Here is an 18,181-nt window from a genome sequence, read left to right as displayed (position 1 = left end):
GTTTGTGTGTGGGTGGGTGGGTGTGTAGGTGGGTGGGCCTTTTAGAAAATATATCATGCAGTTGCACAAAGATAATACAAAAGAAGAGTTAATTATCATAAAACAAAAATTCAGACCCACATTGTCAAAAAATAATACCAAAATGAAATGACTATCGACCTTTATTACAAGCAATAATGATAAATGGGAATCCAGGCCTTCCTTAAAAAGGCTCCAATATTAAAATATTTTTTAAAATTTGTAACAGACCGGAAGGCTTGATAGCAATGTAACACAACCACTCCTTCCAAAATCAGTCTTCAAGTGTCTTTGTCCATTTCCTTTCAGGAAAGTGCTATTTCCCCCTTTCATATAGTTTCATTGTGCATTTTCTTGCATTTGACAGCTGTATGTTTAAATAACAAGTAAATCATGCAAAACTGTTCATTGTAAGTCAGCGATGTTTGTTGATTCTGAAGTCATAAATCAAATAGATTATTGGCCAGTAGAACATTAAATAATAGTACATTTCAGTCATATCAGGCAAACGTAACATACAATAAGATCATGCACAACTTTAAAATTATGGGAAAACCCCACTTCTCATTCTAGGGCCTCCCTCCTCCAGCTCTTCCTCTGAGTATGAGCTGTAGTTCCCTGTTCTTCCAACAGTATGCCTTATGAAGCCTACAGAACCCAAAGCACCTTTCTTCAAGACCTCTGCCTCCTTCTTTCCAACATTGTCCACCTCTTCAAGCTCCTCTTCATCCTCAAAGCTTGAGCTTTGTGAGTCCCCCTGAGGGTGGTCACTGCACATATCAATCGCATTCCTTTCTATATCAGTCAGTGGGGTGGATGAGGCTGCTTGTTCTTTCGCTTTGCGACTTCTCTTCCACTTCATACGTCTGTTCTGGAACCAGATCTTAACCTAGTAAAGGACAACAGCAAAGAACATGTCAGCAAACTTAAACACATCCTGGCGGGATCTTTCTCCAGTAGTAAGTAAAATAAATATGGATAACTCTGGATGAAGGTAGAACTTTTTTTTTTTTTACAATACATACATTTAAATGATCAAACTCATATAAAATACAAATAGAATTTGTCCTTGTGGTCATCTTTATAAATAAAATGAATTATTATTATTATTATTATTATCATAGCATCATGATAATGACTCTTGCTGGCAGTTACTGCATATTGTACAATATTCTCTCCAATTAAAACCAATTGTGCATTAGCTACAATGATAATGGCCATGGTTGATGTCACTTAGCTATTCTAAACCATTGAGCTAAAATTATAAAGAGGCCACTTGCAGCAAAATTCAACAACTGCCCTTTTGAGGAAAATGAGTGAAGATGAAGATCGTTATGTGTTTAAATGCTAATAAATGTTGAACGGTCCTTTAATGGAGCACTTAACATTACTACCTTTAATTCTACTTGTTTGCCACCCATGAGGATGACGGAGCATGTTGTCAAACAACGATGCCTCTAAAATTAAGCTGCATAACTTCGTATTAGGCAGTTGTTACAGTAACCTTTCACTCAGATAACAGCAGGTCTATTCTTAGCTGAAAAGAAAAGTGATTTGGGGGAATTATTTCCCTAATTTGGCCGGGGAGAGCAATGTTCACACTTATCCATAGCTTTTATAGAAAACAAAGAGTGGGTACTGCAAAAAAAACTGTGACTTCCTCTTTAAAAAGTGATGTCATTTTGGCAATTCATTAGAGTTAAGAGTGGAGACATAGTTAAGATGGAATGTAACATTTCACAGTGTGGCCATGGTCAGCATTTGATTACTTCTCCTGTGCAGCTATAATGCTGTGCAGCTTACATCTGTAAATCACTGACTCTCACCTGAGTCTCAGTCAGCATGAGTGAAGTGGCCACCTCAAAGCGTTTAGGCCTCGACAGATACTTGTTGAGCTTGAACTGGTTTTCTAATTCCAGCAGCTGCTGACTGGTGAAAGCTGTCCTGGGCCTCCGACACTTGCCCAACAAACCTGCTTGAGTCATCGCTAAGAGAGGTGGTGATAAAAAAGAAGTACAAGAGAGGGGTTATTTATCATTCGTTTTACATTTATTGATATAATTAATGGAGAAGCACAATACTGCTTTACTTCATTCTTTGGTTGCCACATTTCAACCTGCCTGCCTGTTGTATTTCTTGCATTCATCATTTATTGACCTAGTGTGAGGTCATGTTGGGAAGATATTGCTTTGGGGGACTAATAAACCATAACAGAGGTCCATTACCCTAATGAAAACCTGCAAGTGTTATCAATTTATTAAATGATAGGTCTCCTCAGGTGTTACTTTTACCATAAATGGTATTCATATGCGATAAATTAGCTGTAGGGTACAGTGTCACGTTCTTTCCAAACCAAATTTAAACATAAAACAGGAACATAACACTTAAAAGTAAATAAAACGTAAAAATAAATAGCTCTTATAAAATCTCTTATAAAAATGATTTTTAAAAGAGTAGGCCTAATTGTAGACCCAGTTCAAATTATATGTTTATTTTATATAGAACATGGCTTCAAAAAATAATTTTAAATAATGAAAACGTCGTCATTGCCTATTATGTAGATCTAATTCTAAGTTAGATCATTGGTAAATAAAAGTGTATTTGGTATTTTCCATAAGTGGCTTACATGCCTCCTCACCTCCATATTCTCCAAGTCTGGGTATCATCATCCCTGCTCTGACCCAGGGCTCCAGAGGGAGCGTCCCGTCCATGGTGGCCCCCTTCAGCTGCTCCGGAAATGGTTGGACCAGCTGCGTAAAGCCAGGGTAAACGAAGGCGGGGTACTGGCCTCCGAGGGCCGCCAGGGGGTACATGGAGCCCGGGTGCATTCCGATGAGACCCTCCCGATGCAGAGCAGTGAATCCTGACTGGGATAAGCTGAGGAGTTGGGATTTGGAAACGACTCCTGGCTGGACTGGACATGTCTTTGTTGGGTTTGAAAGAGCGGAGGGCGTCTCTGAGCCGCGGTTGGACACTGGACCTTCGCCGGAGATCTTGCTGTAACAAAGCCCCGGGGACGCAGGGTCTCTGTCCGTACTCTGCTCCACTTTCTGCGCCAGCAGCGCATCAATGCGGAAGTTTTTGGAGTTTTCCATGGTGGTAGTCATGCTTTCAAATATATGTCCAATGCACAACTGGTGTGAGTTCGTGTGAAACAGGCCCTTTTTCTTATAAACACTCAATATTCAGTAAGTTAATTTAAGATACTTAAGAAATGAGCCACTGTGATGAACTTTAAATTGGTCTCAATATGCCGAGGACACCGAAAATGGTTCAGCAGAAAGCGCTTGTCACACCTCGTTCTTGAAGAAATGTCCTCTTCCTTAAGCACTCCACTTATTCAAAGTGCGTAAAACCACTTCACTCACTCCAACAGTGAACTGAAAAAAATTACTCGCACCCAATAGCACCATAAAGTCTGCTCCAATGTGATTGGCTAAAGCCCCGCAGCACAAGGGCAGGGTATACCCTTCCTTCTAAAAGGTTAATTATAGGCATCCAGACTGTTTTTTGTGTCAGATGTATACACAATTCTAGAGAACTCTAAAGCAATCAAAGATTTACTGAACTTTATACTTTATACTGATTAATGATCAAACTATGTGATTTACATGTGTGGTTTATGGGGGGTGGGGTGGGGGTGGGGGATTAAATCAGGACCTGTTCATATAAAAATATTAACAAAGTGTATATTATGGTATACACTGTATAGGTTTATTATTTTTTTGTTTTTTGACCTCAGCTTGACTTCCAGTTTCATCCCTGCTGCAGGTGTGATTGCGGTGTCTCTTTCTCACTCACTGCATTTCACACACACACACACACACACAGATGCAGGAACCATTTTAGTTTTAATGGGTAGCCCAGCAGGTGTTAGTGAGTTGGTGTGTTTGTCTTTGAGGTGATAGCAGTTTGTTTTCCCAGGCCCATGCCTGTCTCTTATCAGCCCTGTTTAAACTACATGCAAATGACCAAACTGTGAAAGAGACCAACGTAAAGATGCACTTTGGGTGCATTTTTACAGTGAGACATCTCTGATATTGACAAATGGATACCTTCAGCAAAGACTGATACTAGGCTTAGTTATTTGATATCGACTGATCAGCCACGATGCTAAAATATGTTGTTGGGAGTGATGTGGTGAACAGGGGTCAGGGTGGAACAATTTAATACTGGCCATGACTGACAGGTATAAGAACCGAGAGGGCATGATGCCCAAATAGCCACAGACCATTCAGAATGCCCATCGTGACCCCTGCCCACCACAACAATAAAATCATCAGGTTGTTTCAGTGTTGTGAATAATTGGTGCATAAAATGTACTATTCCACCTTTGAAAGAAGTTCTGATTAGACAGTGTTATAAATGAGAGAATAAACATATTACCTGTCTACAGAAAATTATCTTGCTTTTCGTCAGTTTACTGCTTCTTTATCTGCCCCATGGTGTGGTGATGACTGATAATCATAGCAGAAAGCACTGATAAGAATGGCTGTGTTTCTATTAGCCTTAGCAGGCAATAAAATATAATGAAAACTTAGTTGTAAAATTATTTTCCATCTCTCTGAAGTGAGATGACAGTAATTAAGCCAATATAGCTGTAAATGAGGCTTGTTTATGTGTCTCATGGGTTCATAACTGTGTAATACAATGTTTGTGTGTGTCTGTGTGTACGTGAGTGTGCGTGTGTGTTTTTGAAAGGAGGGAGAGACCATGAAGGTATACAATTCTGAGAGTATCATACTTTGCTCGATTTCAGCTATCAGAATTTTCAATTGAAAAGTTATTAGTTTTGTACTTTTAAAGCAAGTGACTATAGGATAAACATCAGCTGCAGTTTAATGATGAACTGAAATGAATTCAGATAAAGTCTCTTTACACATTTGACTCATACAGACACACATAAACAAGAGGCTTTGATGTTCAGTCAGTCATCTCACAGGAGACTCAGGTTACTAATTCACAAGTTGCATCACGTAGGATTACTAGGAATCACATAGACCCATCACTATATAAATATTCCCTCAATCTTGTATTCTTTTGCTGACATTAAAATAGATTGGCTTAATCTGCAAAAATATGATGATATACGTAAACAACATTTGTATACAATAAATACCTCTATGACATATTCACAAATGGAATCAAGTCGATGCAAACTAACCTTGTGCAGACGTAAATTTTTAGTTTGAGGAAATTACTAAACTGCAAATAAGGTTATTAAATTCTGACATCCACTGCTTACAACAAAGTAAACGGTGTATTTGTAAGTGATTAGGTCGGTGTTTCCCACTGTCCTCGTCAGACAAGTCACAATAATGCATGAAGTAGATAAAACCGAGGTTGTAAAAGGCTGCTGTAAAATAATTAATACTGATCTGCTCTTCACTAAGGAAGAGAAAGGCTATATCACACGGCTTATTAAAGCTTTTATGATATATCTCGACAGAAATATCAAGTACAAATATCACATCGTCTGAGATAAGGTCCACTAGATATAAAAGAGACCGCTTTTTCAACTTCACACCGCTGATATATACTATGTTTGATAATATAATGTAATTGTGATTTATGCTCATTTGATTGCCACATTAACAACCTTTAACAAAAAGTTTCTTTGTATTGATGTAAATCATGGGCATAACTATTATCTGTTCACAAACAGATAGCCGTCTTAACTTGATACTTTGTACAGTCATTTATTGGGGAGTAAAAATGGAACAATCAGGTCAGGAAGGTGGAGCAGTCTGTGTTTTGTCTGATTGAAACCCATTTTATCATCAGTGATGTCTAAAGATGAACATCAGCCAGCTAGCAAATAGTTTACACTTGATAATGTTCACATGGTGGTGGTGTGTCAATCAACAAAGCTAAAATGCAGCTACTGCAATCTGGAAAGAAATACAAAACAAGAATGCAATAATTACACAGTGAGTGCTGTTACTGCAGATTCCAGTGAAAATGTGTCTTTCTGCATTTTTTTGTGTTTTTGAAGATATGACATTGTGACTGCAGTATTAAAGATGGGATGGAAGCATTTAAAGTTATTTCACAAAAGGGAAATGCACTCACATATTCATACAGCACTACATAGAAAAGAGCGAAAAAGACAAGCTAGCTACCGAGAGAAAATTAAAAAGAGCAAGTCTGGAAGACACTGACAAACTCAGGCTATTGCTCCTGTTTACCATAAAAGAACCATCTATGTTGCTTCTATTCATACACAAATGTACAAGAGGTTAAGTCAGTGGGCGATGTCTGTCAACCCACCATAGTTAAGAGGTGAAAAGGTTGAGACTATTCCAGTGTGGTGCACAGGGACATTGGGATAAAAGATGATTAGATTTTTGTAATTTCTTACAAAAGGTCAATTTTTATCTTAAGGATATGAATTGTAGTAAATGTGAGAGTTTGTCAAAACAACCACCGATTTCAAACAATTCAAAATTATCAATCATTTCTGTTTGCCCATTTTTACCGGTGACACATCCTCACTATCTTAGTTCCCTTTCACTGCATTTGCAAAGTTGCATAAGCAGTGCACCTTTTACTGTGGCGCTAATTTCCTGTTGAAAAGCCAGTTTGAGTTTAGATTCATCTTCTTTCAGCCATAATGGTTATTACTGCGTATACTAATTGCTTAGTTGAGTAATGCTGTACATCTGGCAGATAAGCACTTGGCAGATGTAAATGACACAGAGTACAACGGCCAGTGCGTGAGTCGAGGGAATTATTGCTATGTATCTCTGGGGACATAGGGCAAGAAGAAAATCCCCCTAAATCCCTAACAAATAGAGAATAAGAAGGCCTGTTGTTCTCCTGCTGTCTATGTTGTATTGTGGCATCTAGTATGATATCTGCTTCTGGGCTCTATTGTTGGATCTATTGTCACGCTGCCGTTTTGCTGTGGTTGGCCCAGTGAAGCGCAGGGGGATAGAACACTTCCTGGTCGAGCAGGGATGGGTGTTCAGGGTTGCAAGGTTCATCATTGTTGAAAATGAGTTGATTAATGACAGCCGTCACAACTGAGACTGAGACATAATGAGGAAGACAAGAGGGAGGAGCGGAGGCGGGGAAGAGGAAGAAAGGGAGGAGAGATAGGAGGAGGTGGACTGAGATTGGATGATTATTACTTCGTGTAGTAAACAGTGAGATGGCAGGGCAATGAGATGAGGCTTCAGAGTAGAAGTGGTGGGAGAGAGGGGAGACGAGGCACAGAGCTAATTAGCACTAAACAGAGGTCAGTGAATGGGAGGACGAGGCAGACACACGCTGGTTAACACACAAAGACAGAGACAGTGATGGGCAGTCAGAGAAGTGGCTGCAGAGAGTAGTTAAACATCTGTTGCTCTGTGGGACACCCAGAGTGCCCTGCTGTGTCTGCTGTGACACCAAAAAATAAAAAGTTGGAAGATGTTTAAAGACAATGTAGGTAATAGTTAGATTTGCCCGCATCCGGACAATTTGCTCTGAAACATAAAGGTGAAGCTAGACATCAGTAGGTGACCTTGAATATACACTATGTACTAATCATTAGTTGTTTAGGTATTTCGGCTTTGACACAAAAGGTTTATCATCTTTGCAATCTCTGCTTACAAGAAAATATACTTCGTATAACAAAGTGATGTGGATGGAAAGACAGAGATACATTTAGATTACATTTCTTCTTTGACCCTTGTTTCCCAGCTAAGAATAGACCATTCAATTAGCCTTGTGATGCAGGGACACTCCTAACAATCCATTTTGCTGGGGTTTAATCACGGTTTTTGCACGTGTGTGTACGTGTGTGTGGAAGACTATGGGTCCAATGATATGGAGCCATAAGTCTTTATCCTCACTACACCTGACACTGCCAGATCACCTCTCCTCTTTTTTCTTTCTCCTCTAGCATCTGACAGATTTAGATGAACATCTATATTTAAATGTCCTGCAGGATTTATGGCATAAAGCAATTTGAGTAATCAGTAACACAGCAGCCTCCTCAATGGCTGTGTTCATCTGGATTTTATTTCTAATATATTAACTCTATAGTGCTAATAGCATTGTTTAGTTATGAGGTTTCAGTTTAAATCATTCACTATTATATTCTAATTAGCTTAAACCCGGCAGCTAAATGATTTATTGTATGCACCAACAGTAAGGGTATTTCTGTCCAGTAAAATGCGGACGCAAATGCTGAGTTGCTCGTGAGTTAATAGACCTCCACACAAAGCTGGTGTTCTTTTTGACGGATTCATGTGGGAAATGGAAACATTCCCTGCTTTTTGTTTTGAGCTTTGAGATAAATGGATGTGCACACACATGTAGAACCAGGGTTTGGGTGTTTGTTGCCATTATTCTTGTTTACAGGAGAAGGATGTGTTAGACAGAGGCTATCTAAAGGTTAACAGCAGAATTAGCTTTGCCTTAATTGGTGGTTTTGACAGAGGCGGGACTGACAGGCGTAGAGGAGGAGCTGTCACCGGTGATGTATGTTGCCCCACATTGGAGATGAAGTTTCATTTCCCTAATTGATCCCTCCTCGCCCTTTACTTTACACCTTCTCTAGTTATTGTGGTGGTTTACCTTCCGCCTGTCTTTTCTTCTTCCGTTGCCCGCAACCCAGATGTTGCTTGCCTAATTACAGTCTAAACAATTCAATTAGTTACAGTAATATGCAATAAAAAACAGGTGTTGAACTGATTAGTATCATTACGGGGCCAAATAAACTCCACGATGAAGAATTACTATTTTCAGTGTTTCACTATGAGTAGCAGCGTCAGGCCAGAAACAAATGTTAAGAAAAATAATTTCTGGACAAAAAAATGTAGTTGTTTTATGAGCAATGAATCCAGCTTTGTGGAATAATTTCAAAATATTTAATATTCAAAGACTCCAGCTTGCCATCTTGGTGAGACCACAGATAGACTATTCAGATGGGTCAGTTTTAGTGCTTTGCTGTACTTGTGCAGCTTAGTGACCTGGACTCCATTGTGTCTCTATTATTACCAGGCACACTTATACACAGTTTATTAGAGCCAATGACTGCAGACAAAGATAAGATCAGAGAGTGCCGACAAGAATAATGACTTTTAACCTCAGCTTTCCTGTAATCCTACCCACTTGATATGTATTATTTTGTAACCCTTAATTAACATAACATCTTAATTTTTTCACCAACATAATAGTTAATGCAATTTTATCTAGCACAAATGTTTCTTGATCAAAAATCCATTTATCAAAGGGAGATGCAAACTTAACCCTAAACCATTTTATTTAATATGCCATTTTTAGGCTGTGCGCAAAAGAGACAAAACATCACAAGTTGACACTTTCCAAGGCTGATGGTAAAGACATATAGAAAAAGATTCACAGATTTCCAGGTTTGAAAGCACATGACATTTGTGCTAACACACATTCCTGTTCAGTTCCTCAGCTGCCTGTGCTCCTGCCTAATGTCTGTAAATGAGCACCTAATGATGTATGTGCTGCTATTTGGTTAATCATATCAGTTCCACAGCTGCTTGTTTTCACACGTGCATTCAGACAGCATGCACACACTCGCTCAGGAGACGTGGTGTCTTTTGTTGGTGCAAAGAGAAATAAGATTCGAAATAGTGAGGATTTATTTTACTTTGCTTGCTCTAGCTTTAGTAATGCAGGTGTCTCTACAACAAAAAGTGAGCTATGGGTCACATTCACAAGGCAGAGAAATAGAAATGCAATATGACCGCAGCAATGAGATTTATGTTGCTGCATGTGACTAAAGCTCACAGCTCTCCAAGCACTGTAACAAGTCTTACAAAGTCACTGTATAGAAATTGATAGATAATGTAGAACAATGTGTAATTTTAGTTAGTGAAGTCTTTGCTCATATTCAACACACAGTGACATCTTCATTCATCTATCGCTTTTCAGTCAACAAAACAAAGTGCTCAACCCTTATCCACCCATGTTCAGCCATCCACAGATGGTGCAGCGACAGCCAATGTTTTCCCTCAACACTTAACTCCCCTCCTCCCTCCATTCTTACCTATTGATGTGATAATGGCTACAAATTGATGAAACCACTGTGTGTGCTGGTGACACGAGGGTGAGTAGGGACACACACTCTCCACCACCCAGTAACACTCATTAATCAGACTTTTTCCAACCCCTGTCCCTCCCTCCAGTCTGCCTGACACACTGCCAGAGGCAGTAATGTAATACTGTGTGTGTGTGTCCCAGTGTGTGAGTGTCCCTCCTGTCTGTCTTTATTTCTACCTCATTTTCTGTATTCTTTATCTCTGGGACTGTGTCAAGTCTTCATGTCGTCATTACTCACCACAGGCAGGTTCATCACAAAGAGAACTGTCTTGAAAATGTGTGTTTTGTTGTTCACAAATGTGATCATAACACCAATAAGTGGCTATTGAGAAAGTGACTTGCAACAGGTTATGTCAACCTTGAAATTTATTCTTAAAAATTACACCAAAGAAATTTACAAAGAAATTGAGACAAACACAAAGCGAACGACCTCCAAAACAAGAACGTATTAATGCGCCTTGGAAGGAAAAAGATGGATGGCCTGTGTTGAGTCTTAAATCACGGCATAGATTTATGGCAGTAAATCAGCACATTGGTGAGCAGTGTGTTGACATCTACATCCTAACCTCCTTCACTCCAATAATTAAATCAACCTTGATGCTGTGACGGCTCAATACACTCAATATGGTTAACTAACTTCCACCACACACAGTGTGACTTTGGGCCTACTGAGCAGTTTTGACACAACTCGACAAGACCATCAGCATGAAATCTGTAACATATCCACACAGAAATGCAAAACAATAATTAAAAGCCACAAAAGCCCGGTCATACAAAATCACTACCAAGAGGCAATTAATTACACAAAATTACTAAAAAGATACTAAATAACTACAGCAAACACCAAAGATTAAAAAATAACCACAAGACACACAAAATAATTTATCTACAAAGTCAGACAAAATACTAAGAAACAACAATTAACTATTAACAACTACAACTAGTGGCACAGTATTTGTACTTCAGCGATCCAAAACAATAACAAAGTCTCCACAAATCTGTCTTTCTTCTCTTTGGGAGGTGTCCTTTGCGGGAGCCCATTTTCTCAAAGAACAGGCCGCGGATATGTTTGGTGTGTGTCAATGCTTTGCAAACTTCCAATGAAGTTACATTCTTTTACTTAAGAGAAAAAAATATGATAAGAAAATGACGTTAAATGTTTTGTGATGCCAATTTTAGTGATCATATAATTTTTAAAATGAATGATACAAATTCTGAAGCCAGCGTTTGCAGTTATTGCTATGGAAAGTGTCAAAACAAAGAAACCGAAGACTGAACGCACTATAAAAATGGATTGAGAGCAGAGTCAGATACTGCAAATGCTTCTGAAGTTATGTGGCAACAGTAAAATAAAAGCTACATTTGTTACTTTTGTTCATTTTGTTGCTGCTTTTGAAGATTCTACCTATAATAATTTGCTAGATTAAATGTCAAAAAAAGGAAATGTTTGGAGGAAAAAGGTGGGAGAAGGGCTCTGCATTGAATTTAGAGATAAATTAGTTTACACTGAACTTTGACTCTAGATTGCAGTATATTTGGGACTTAAAAAGCCCGGGTGCATGAAGATGGTAAAGTCCTGGGTTATTTTCCCTATTTGGGTCTCCATGGTGACCCCACGAATCAAACTGCAGTTGGTATTATCTAAAGTAAAACAGAAATACCTCCACTGAAGGTGGAGCATATTAATCCTTCAAATCTGGTTGATTAACGTACCGATAAGTAATTAGTGTGTTTAATGTTTGTATTATTAGAATCTTTTCAACATTTAAACACCTAAATGATGTTTACAAAAGCAAGATTTTAATAGGTTAATGAGCTTCACTGAAACTTAACTCAAATTCATGCTTCTTTTGGGGACTTTGTTATGGGTCCACTCACTGGATTTGACTGGCCCCTAGTGCCCGTTCTATATATCACAACATACATTACATGTCATTGTTGGGCAGTGGCTGCTATGTCAGAACAGTGCAGAAGCTTTATAGCCCCAAGACCAGATCCTGAACAAGTTGTTTAACAGAAACAACTGACACAAAAACACTTTTGCTATATATAGAAAATAAGCCATGGAAAAAAACAAATACATGTACATGATCACCCGTTATTAAACACTCACCTTTTTAGTAACATGTGAGTGCTTGACCTGAGACAACTTTAAAACATTGTTAAGATGGCTTCAAAATAATATACCGCAATGCGCTTGCTACAAAGGTGCAGGAAGAGAGCAGCAGCCATGATACAGGATGTTTTCAGGGCACCCTTTATCTTGACTCTGTAAGCTCAAGACATACTCCACTTTTCAGACAGCTTTTATCCCCACAAATGGCTTTTTCATAGTCAGGAAAGAATAGATAACTCTATTTTTAGATTTTTATTTTCTGCTTTTATTTGATTTACTTATATTTTGATTTTTTTTTTGTTGTTTTTTGTTTTTTGTATGTTTTACGAGTGAAGCCTATTCTGTCGGTACAGTTTGTTTAGTTTTTCATTTGATAATTGAAATGTTATTTAGAGGTATCTTAATGTATGATAATAAACTAATTCCATCATTCCTTTTGAAGCATTACCTATTTTGTTTGGGGAATAATTTCTCAAATTGTGATCGAACTGAACTGAAAATGAACCTAAATTTGAATATCCAAGGCTTTACCAATGACATATTATAGAGGGTGATTATATTACATTAACAACCCTGCAGCCCTGCATCTATTGAAAAATCTAAATCTGTATCCAATTTGTGTCCAAACAGTCTCAAAATCAGGGTTGTTGACCGAAACAGTCACACAGAATAATCCCAGTGCTTCCCTTCATTTGAAGGATCGAAGAGAGAAAGAGAGAGATTGTGGATGACTATCGTGCACATTTCTCCTTGTCGCCTAACGGACAAAGATGATTTCCCCAAGAACAAATTGAAGGTGTCACACCTGTGTGTGTGATACACAGGAGTAACAAGCCCAGACTGTCAAAACTGCCAACAGCACATGGAGGTATTGGTAAATCAGACACTGGAGTGCACTTTTGCATATTTTAGTTGTGCCAGTTTCGGTGCTGTATTTTCAGCCCAGCACACATTATGCAGTGTGGCAGACGAATGCTAATGGGGCTCCAGAAAGACGTTGGTGCAACAACCTCAGCAGGAGCCTTCATCTTTTTGTAAAGTTAATTTTACATTGTAAACTTTATTTTTAAATTCATCGACTTTATTGACAGCAGCTTTTACAGTCCACTGCAGCAGACGAATGAAGACAACGAATTTCAGAAGAATGAGAAATTGCCCAGAGTTGAGTCAAGATGTTTATTGGTTCTTCAGCTGTTATAGTGTATTTTATTTGTAAAATACAGTGTGCTGTGGGCTAAAATATTTATTAAAAACAACATGTTTCTGCAGGACTTTTTCTCCATAAGGGCATAAGGGTTAGTTTAGTCAGTATTCTTTGTATGTATTTGAGTAAATTCTTCTTTGTTGTCATTTATCTAATGCAGGAAACATAAATATGAAAATGAAACTTGTTCTTTCTAGTTTGAAGTCGTATGTGGAGAACTGTTTCTGGAATAGAAGGTTTATTGTCATCATTGAGCACATATACACATCCATATATACCACCTATCTATACATGTTATAAAGTGCTGTAAGCAACTGTGAATCATGTTTTTCTAAAGTTGTGATTAATTTATTAAGGCCTTATAAAAGAAAAAGCAAACACACACACGTGTTGGATCTCCTTCCCCAGCAACATTACTTTCGTTCTTTTATTGCAATTTTGTAGAAAATCCATTTGGTGTCGCCAAAGACAACTCATTGTCAGAAGTGGTACAATCCTGCCTCCAACATATCCAGAGTTTGTGATATTGTAAGTTTACTGTACCTAAAATAATGACACGATTTTACAAACCAATTTTATATACTTTTATATATGACAATCACATGAAAGATGATTAAAGCACACGTGATTGCTATAATTTGGTACTATAACATGCACACAAAAATTGCATTTTATTATTTTCACATGGCTCATTTGCATCACTGCGTCACCACTCTGAAAACCAGGCTTACGGTTGTGCTGCTTTGATGCAGTAGATAAGATTGTTTTGCACTCCCACTGTGGGTTGAATATCCACGGGGAAGCTGGGACTCCTCCTCCTTTCCCAGCCTGCCGAGTGGTGGGAACCGGGTACTGGGCAGCTCAAAATGCTATGCTATTTTTACCACTCTGTACTGAATCTGAGGGCTGCTCCCTGGAGACCTGTTGCCGGCAGCGCTCCCCAAGCCGCGGAATTTAACCCTAGGACAGCGCTGGGCAGATGTGATCGAAAACATCTGGCCAGCTGCTTGACTACAAGGACTGGCTTTCCAGCCCCAGTGCTACTTAAGTCTCGCACTCCCAGCCAACCAATGTTGATTTTTCTGATAGATAGCAAAGGTCTCTATAAAGGAAGGAGAGATTTAATAAACTGATGTCTGATTTCAAAAATTGTCTGCACATAGAGACTGTTCAGACAGCAGTGGGAAATGACCTGAATCATTGTGCATCCTTCAGAGTTTATTTAAGGACTGTGTCAAGCAGCAAATCCCAGTGAAATATAGATATACCTTAAATAATAAATAATCGCCAACATTTAAAAAAAAGAAAAAAAAGAAAAGCAAATTAGTGTCACGAGATTCTATAATACGTTTATTACGGATTTTATTTTATTTAATTTAAAAAAACGTTTACTTGGAAATCTTACACTGAGTTCTATTGAATTATTTCAACATTCTGTTTCTCAGCACAGGTTAACATCAGGCACACATGAATGCAGACATCATTTTTTGCATTTCTAGCAACTGTTCAAATACAATACAAAAGAGAAAGGGAAGGAAGATTTTACCTTAGCAATCCTGCAATGAAACAGTGCAGAGCCAAGGAACACATACATCAGAACAGGCTTTCAGCTCAATTGTTCCCATGCATGGGACAGCAAGAGCTGATTTCTCAACTCCCTTCTATGTCATGTGTGACATCCAAAATCCAATTGAAAACCAAAATATTATGAGCTGGAAAATGTGATAAGAACCAGGTTTTATCTGTGTTAATCCCTCAGAGTACAAAACCCACTACCAGTACATCTAAGTACAGATTATTATAGTCAACATACATGAAAAAATAACACTCTTACTTCTTTGATACTCAAACTTGGCTTGTATGCAAATGTATGCAACATTTTTACGAGTACACTACCAAAGGTTGCAAAAGTTAGTGTCTTTAGATACGTCAAGAATCTATGGTCACGTGTGCTTAATATTTGGTCTTTCCTCTTGAAACATTACACAATAGGTCATAGTGGGTCAAGCACAACAATAACTCAAGCTGCACTGGCAAAAATGGCTATTTCACACACAGCAATTGAAATTAGAACACTAAAGAAACCCTTTGTCCATGCAAAGTCTACAGCCTGTAGGGTCTATGTACAGCTTAAGATACAGTGAGGGTGACTATGGGTTCTCACTACGGTTTTGCTGAAAACAGGAAAAGAAAAAAATACAAAGCCTTTTTCATTTATTGCACGCAAAAACAAAATATCACTTTTAAGGGTGTCACTCATACACCAGAGAGAGCTTGGAATCTTGTGAAGGTCTTTATCGAAGGAGTTTGTACCTTCAGCATCATAGTTGGGCACTTCCACTTCTGCTGGAATGTCTGTATCATTAATCAAATCTCACATAAAGTAAGAGGAGTTGGTTTTATTCATCCTGACATTCTATATGTTAAGGATATGAATTAAATTTACCATAACTTTAAGTGGAAGAGAAAGAGCTTGGAGATTATCACAAATTGTCCTGTGCTTATAGAAAGATGCAAATTGATCACATGTGCAGTGCAGTCAAACCCTTCTTACAAATGCCACCAGAGGCTGATATGCAACCCTCTAGTTAATAGTTTTTGGCATTGATATTGTCAATAACACTAAGTGAACGAGGTTAATCACCTATAGGGCTTGTGTTTGCACACTGACACGTGACAAGTCATTAGACCTGTTCAATGGCACATAGCACTTGTGTGGTGGTTTTAAAATCATTTAGCAACTTATGTTTGACTTCTCACCACCCACTCTACCCTTCTTCTCCCTTTTTCTAAAAAACAAAAACAAACAACATAGAAAATACAACATACAATCAAATTGTTTTTCAGGTCGTCTTGGTTACAACAAGGTAAAAACAAGTGCAGCATTTACGTTTTACGGAGAAATTACATCTGACAGACCAAACTCGAAAGTTCCCAATTCATTGTTTTTAAAGCCATGTGCTAAAAGCCACAGCTGCTTAAAAACAGATGAGCTAAGGCCATTTGAGGCTGGAGCATGTCACAAAGTTCTTACAATGACATTTTCACTGACTAAATTACCATACAGGCAAAACAATCATTATCAACATCAATAATAGAATACAGAGGCCTCTTGTGCTCAACCAATATTTTCCCCCCAAATCAACTTCACCTCAGCTTTACAAAACATCAGTGAAATTTTTTTAACCAAATTTCTGTGGCATGCAACCCAGATAAAGGATCTCTTTGCCCCAAAGAAAAAAAAAGAAAAAAAAAGGTGGCACAAATTAGTGCAATGGGAAATCTGGTAAAAGTAAAAGATAATAAGCCAAATAACTGCACTGTCACTTGTGGGCTCAGGGTGGGCACTGGGGTGATTGAGACTGGTTTTGGAGTGGGTGGGGGTTCGCCATCTACCTGCCCCACTAAGCACTAAGAGCAGCACTGGAAGCTGAGACTGGGGCTCTGCTATGCTGTTGTGGGCACCGACACCTCCAGCAGGCGGTTGTTCTTGCGCTTGCAGGAAACACTGTTACCGTTCTTGGGGGCTCCCTGGATGAATTTTACACACACTTTGTCCTGCTTGAACTGCACCAGAAACCTGTCACACAGAAACATTATCCACATCATCAAATGGCATGTAGGCTGAGGGCATAGGATAAAAATGAACAAATTTTACTATGCATGTTCCCTTACTCATCTGAGATGTCAATGTTGAGCTGCTCCCTGTCTGCAGCTGTGGCCCCGATACGGTGCAGTTTGGTGATGATCTCAATCAGGTGCTCGCTGCTGAGTAAGAAGTCTCCTTTAACCGCTGAAGCTGATCCCTAATGCAAGATATTATAAAATTGGCGTTCACTGTAATCATAGTTGAGTAAAATTAACATAAAATAAACAATAAAAACAAGTTCACAAAAAGAGGTGAGAACCAAAGCAAACTTAGGATTAGAGAAACAATACCATTAATATGACATTTTGTTCTTAGTATTTCCTCAATTCAGTGTCTATAATGGAGGTCTGGGTAAAAGTTGTTTGCTTGTGTGTGAGGTTTGGTTAAGAGGAAAACCCCAGCTCTTGTTTAAGATTTTCCTTTATTTATAATAAATTAAAAAAATAAAACCATTGGAAAAAAAAAAGTTTTGAAGCAGAACTTCCTGTGGCTAAAGATTTCCCAAGAGCATTTAAACCAGCAGTACATTTTAATTTAGACAGAGTACATCTATTTCAGTTAGGAGGATAGGCGTATTACTGCAAGCTCATGCCACTGTGTAAAATAAAATAAGAGCTAAATCTAGTCTATTGGTTTGATTTATCTAAAAGAACCAAACACATATGCACAAAACTATTTATTCCAACTATGCCATTACCACAATACATCTCCCTCACCTCTTTGAGTTTCAAAGCAAAGAAGCCATCACTCTGTGTGCTGACTGACACGCTTGAAACGTCTGGCAGAGGGACACTGGCCTTCACCTGGCCTGTCTTCTGGTCAGCCAGGACGACACTCTTCTTAGTCAGCAGGAAGATTCGAGCTGTACCCTGCAAAGCAGAACACGAACTGGTAAACCCAGTGGAATTTTTAACATTGTGCAATGGGGATCATATTATGGCAAAAACAAATGCCTAGATAGAAGCCTGGGACACGGTTAAGAATACAACACATGTCCAGACATGTCTGCCATCTGCTGGGGCAAAAATATTGCCAGTTGTTAAGATGTCAAAACACCATATTGCTTCACTGGGTGAAATACATGTTGAGATAACTCAACTGTTTTTTCTCCACTCTTTGTGTGTAAATG

At 38.6% G+C, this 18,181-nt stretch overlaps 2 protein-coding genes across 8 annotated transcripts in view; both read right to left on the bottom strand.

Moving 5' to 3' along the window:
* Nucleotides 1–143: 143 nt before the first annotated feature.
* On the bottom strand, nt 144–3,460 carry LOC137132518 (motor neuron and pancreas homeobox protein 1-like). Its single transcript, XM_067515093.1, has 3 exons — nt 2,657–3,460; nt 1,845–2,005; nt 144–907 (listed from the first exon to the last, which is right to left on the bottom strand). The coding sequence occupies exons 1-3, from the start codon at nt 3,123–3,125 to the stop codon at nt 563–565; spliced, it is 975 nt and encodes a 324-aa protein (XP_067371194.1). The 5' UTR covers nt 3,126–3,460; the 3' UTR covers nt 144–562.
* Nucleotides 3,461–14,732: 11,272 nt separating this feature from the next.
* Nucleotides 14,733–18,181, bottom strand: part of myo1b (myosin IB) — a 51,443-nt gene continuing 47,994 nt past the window's right edge. For all 7 annotated transcript variants that reach the window (XM_067515082.1, XM_067515085.1, XM_067515084.1 and 4 more), the window contains 3 exons: nt 17,769–17,921; nt 17,079–17,209; nt 14,733–16,983 (listed from right to left, as the gene is read on the bottom strand). In XM_067515082.1, the coding sequence (XP_067371183.1) occupies nt 16,851–16,983; nt 17,079–17,209; nt 17,769–17,921 (417 nt within the window). In that variant the 3' untranslated portion in view covers nt 14,733–16,850. The remainder of the gene's footprint in view (nt 16,984–17,078; nt 17,210–17,768; nt 17,922–18,181) is intronic.

The sequence above is a fragment of the Channa argus genome, chromosome 9, assembly GCF_033026475.1.
Source record: "Channa argus isolate prfri chromosome 9, Channa argus male v1.0, whole genome shotgun sequence".
Classification (NCBI taxonomy): domain Eukaryota; kingdom Metazoa; phylum Chordata; class Actinopteri; order Anabantiformes; family Channidae; genus Channa; species Channa argus.
The sequence above is the reverse complement of the archived record's forward strand: the minus strand, read 5'-3'. Positions and strand labels throughout refer to the sequence as shown.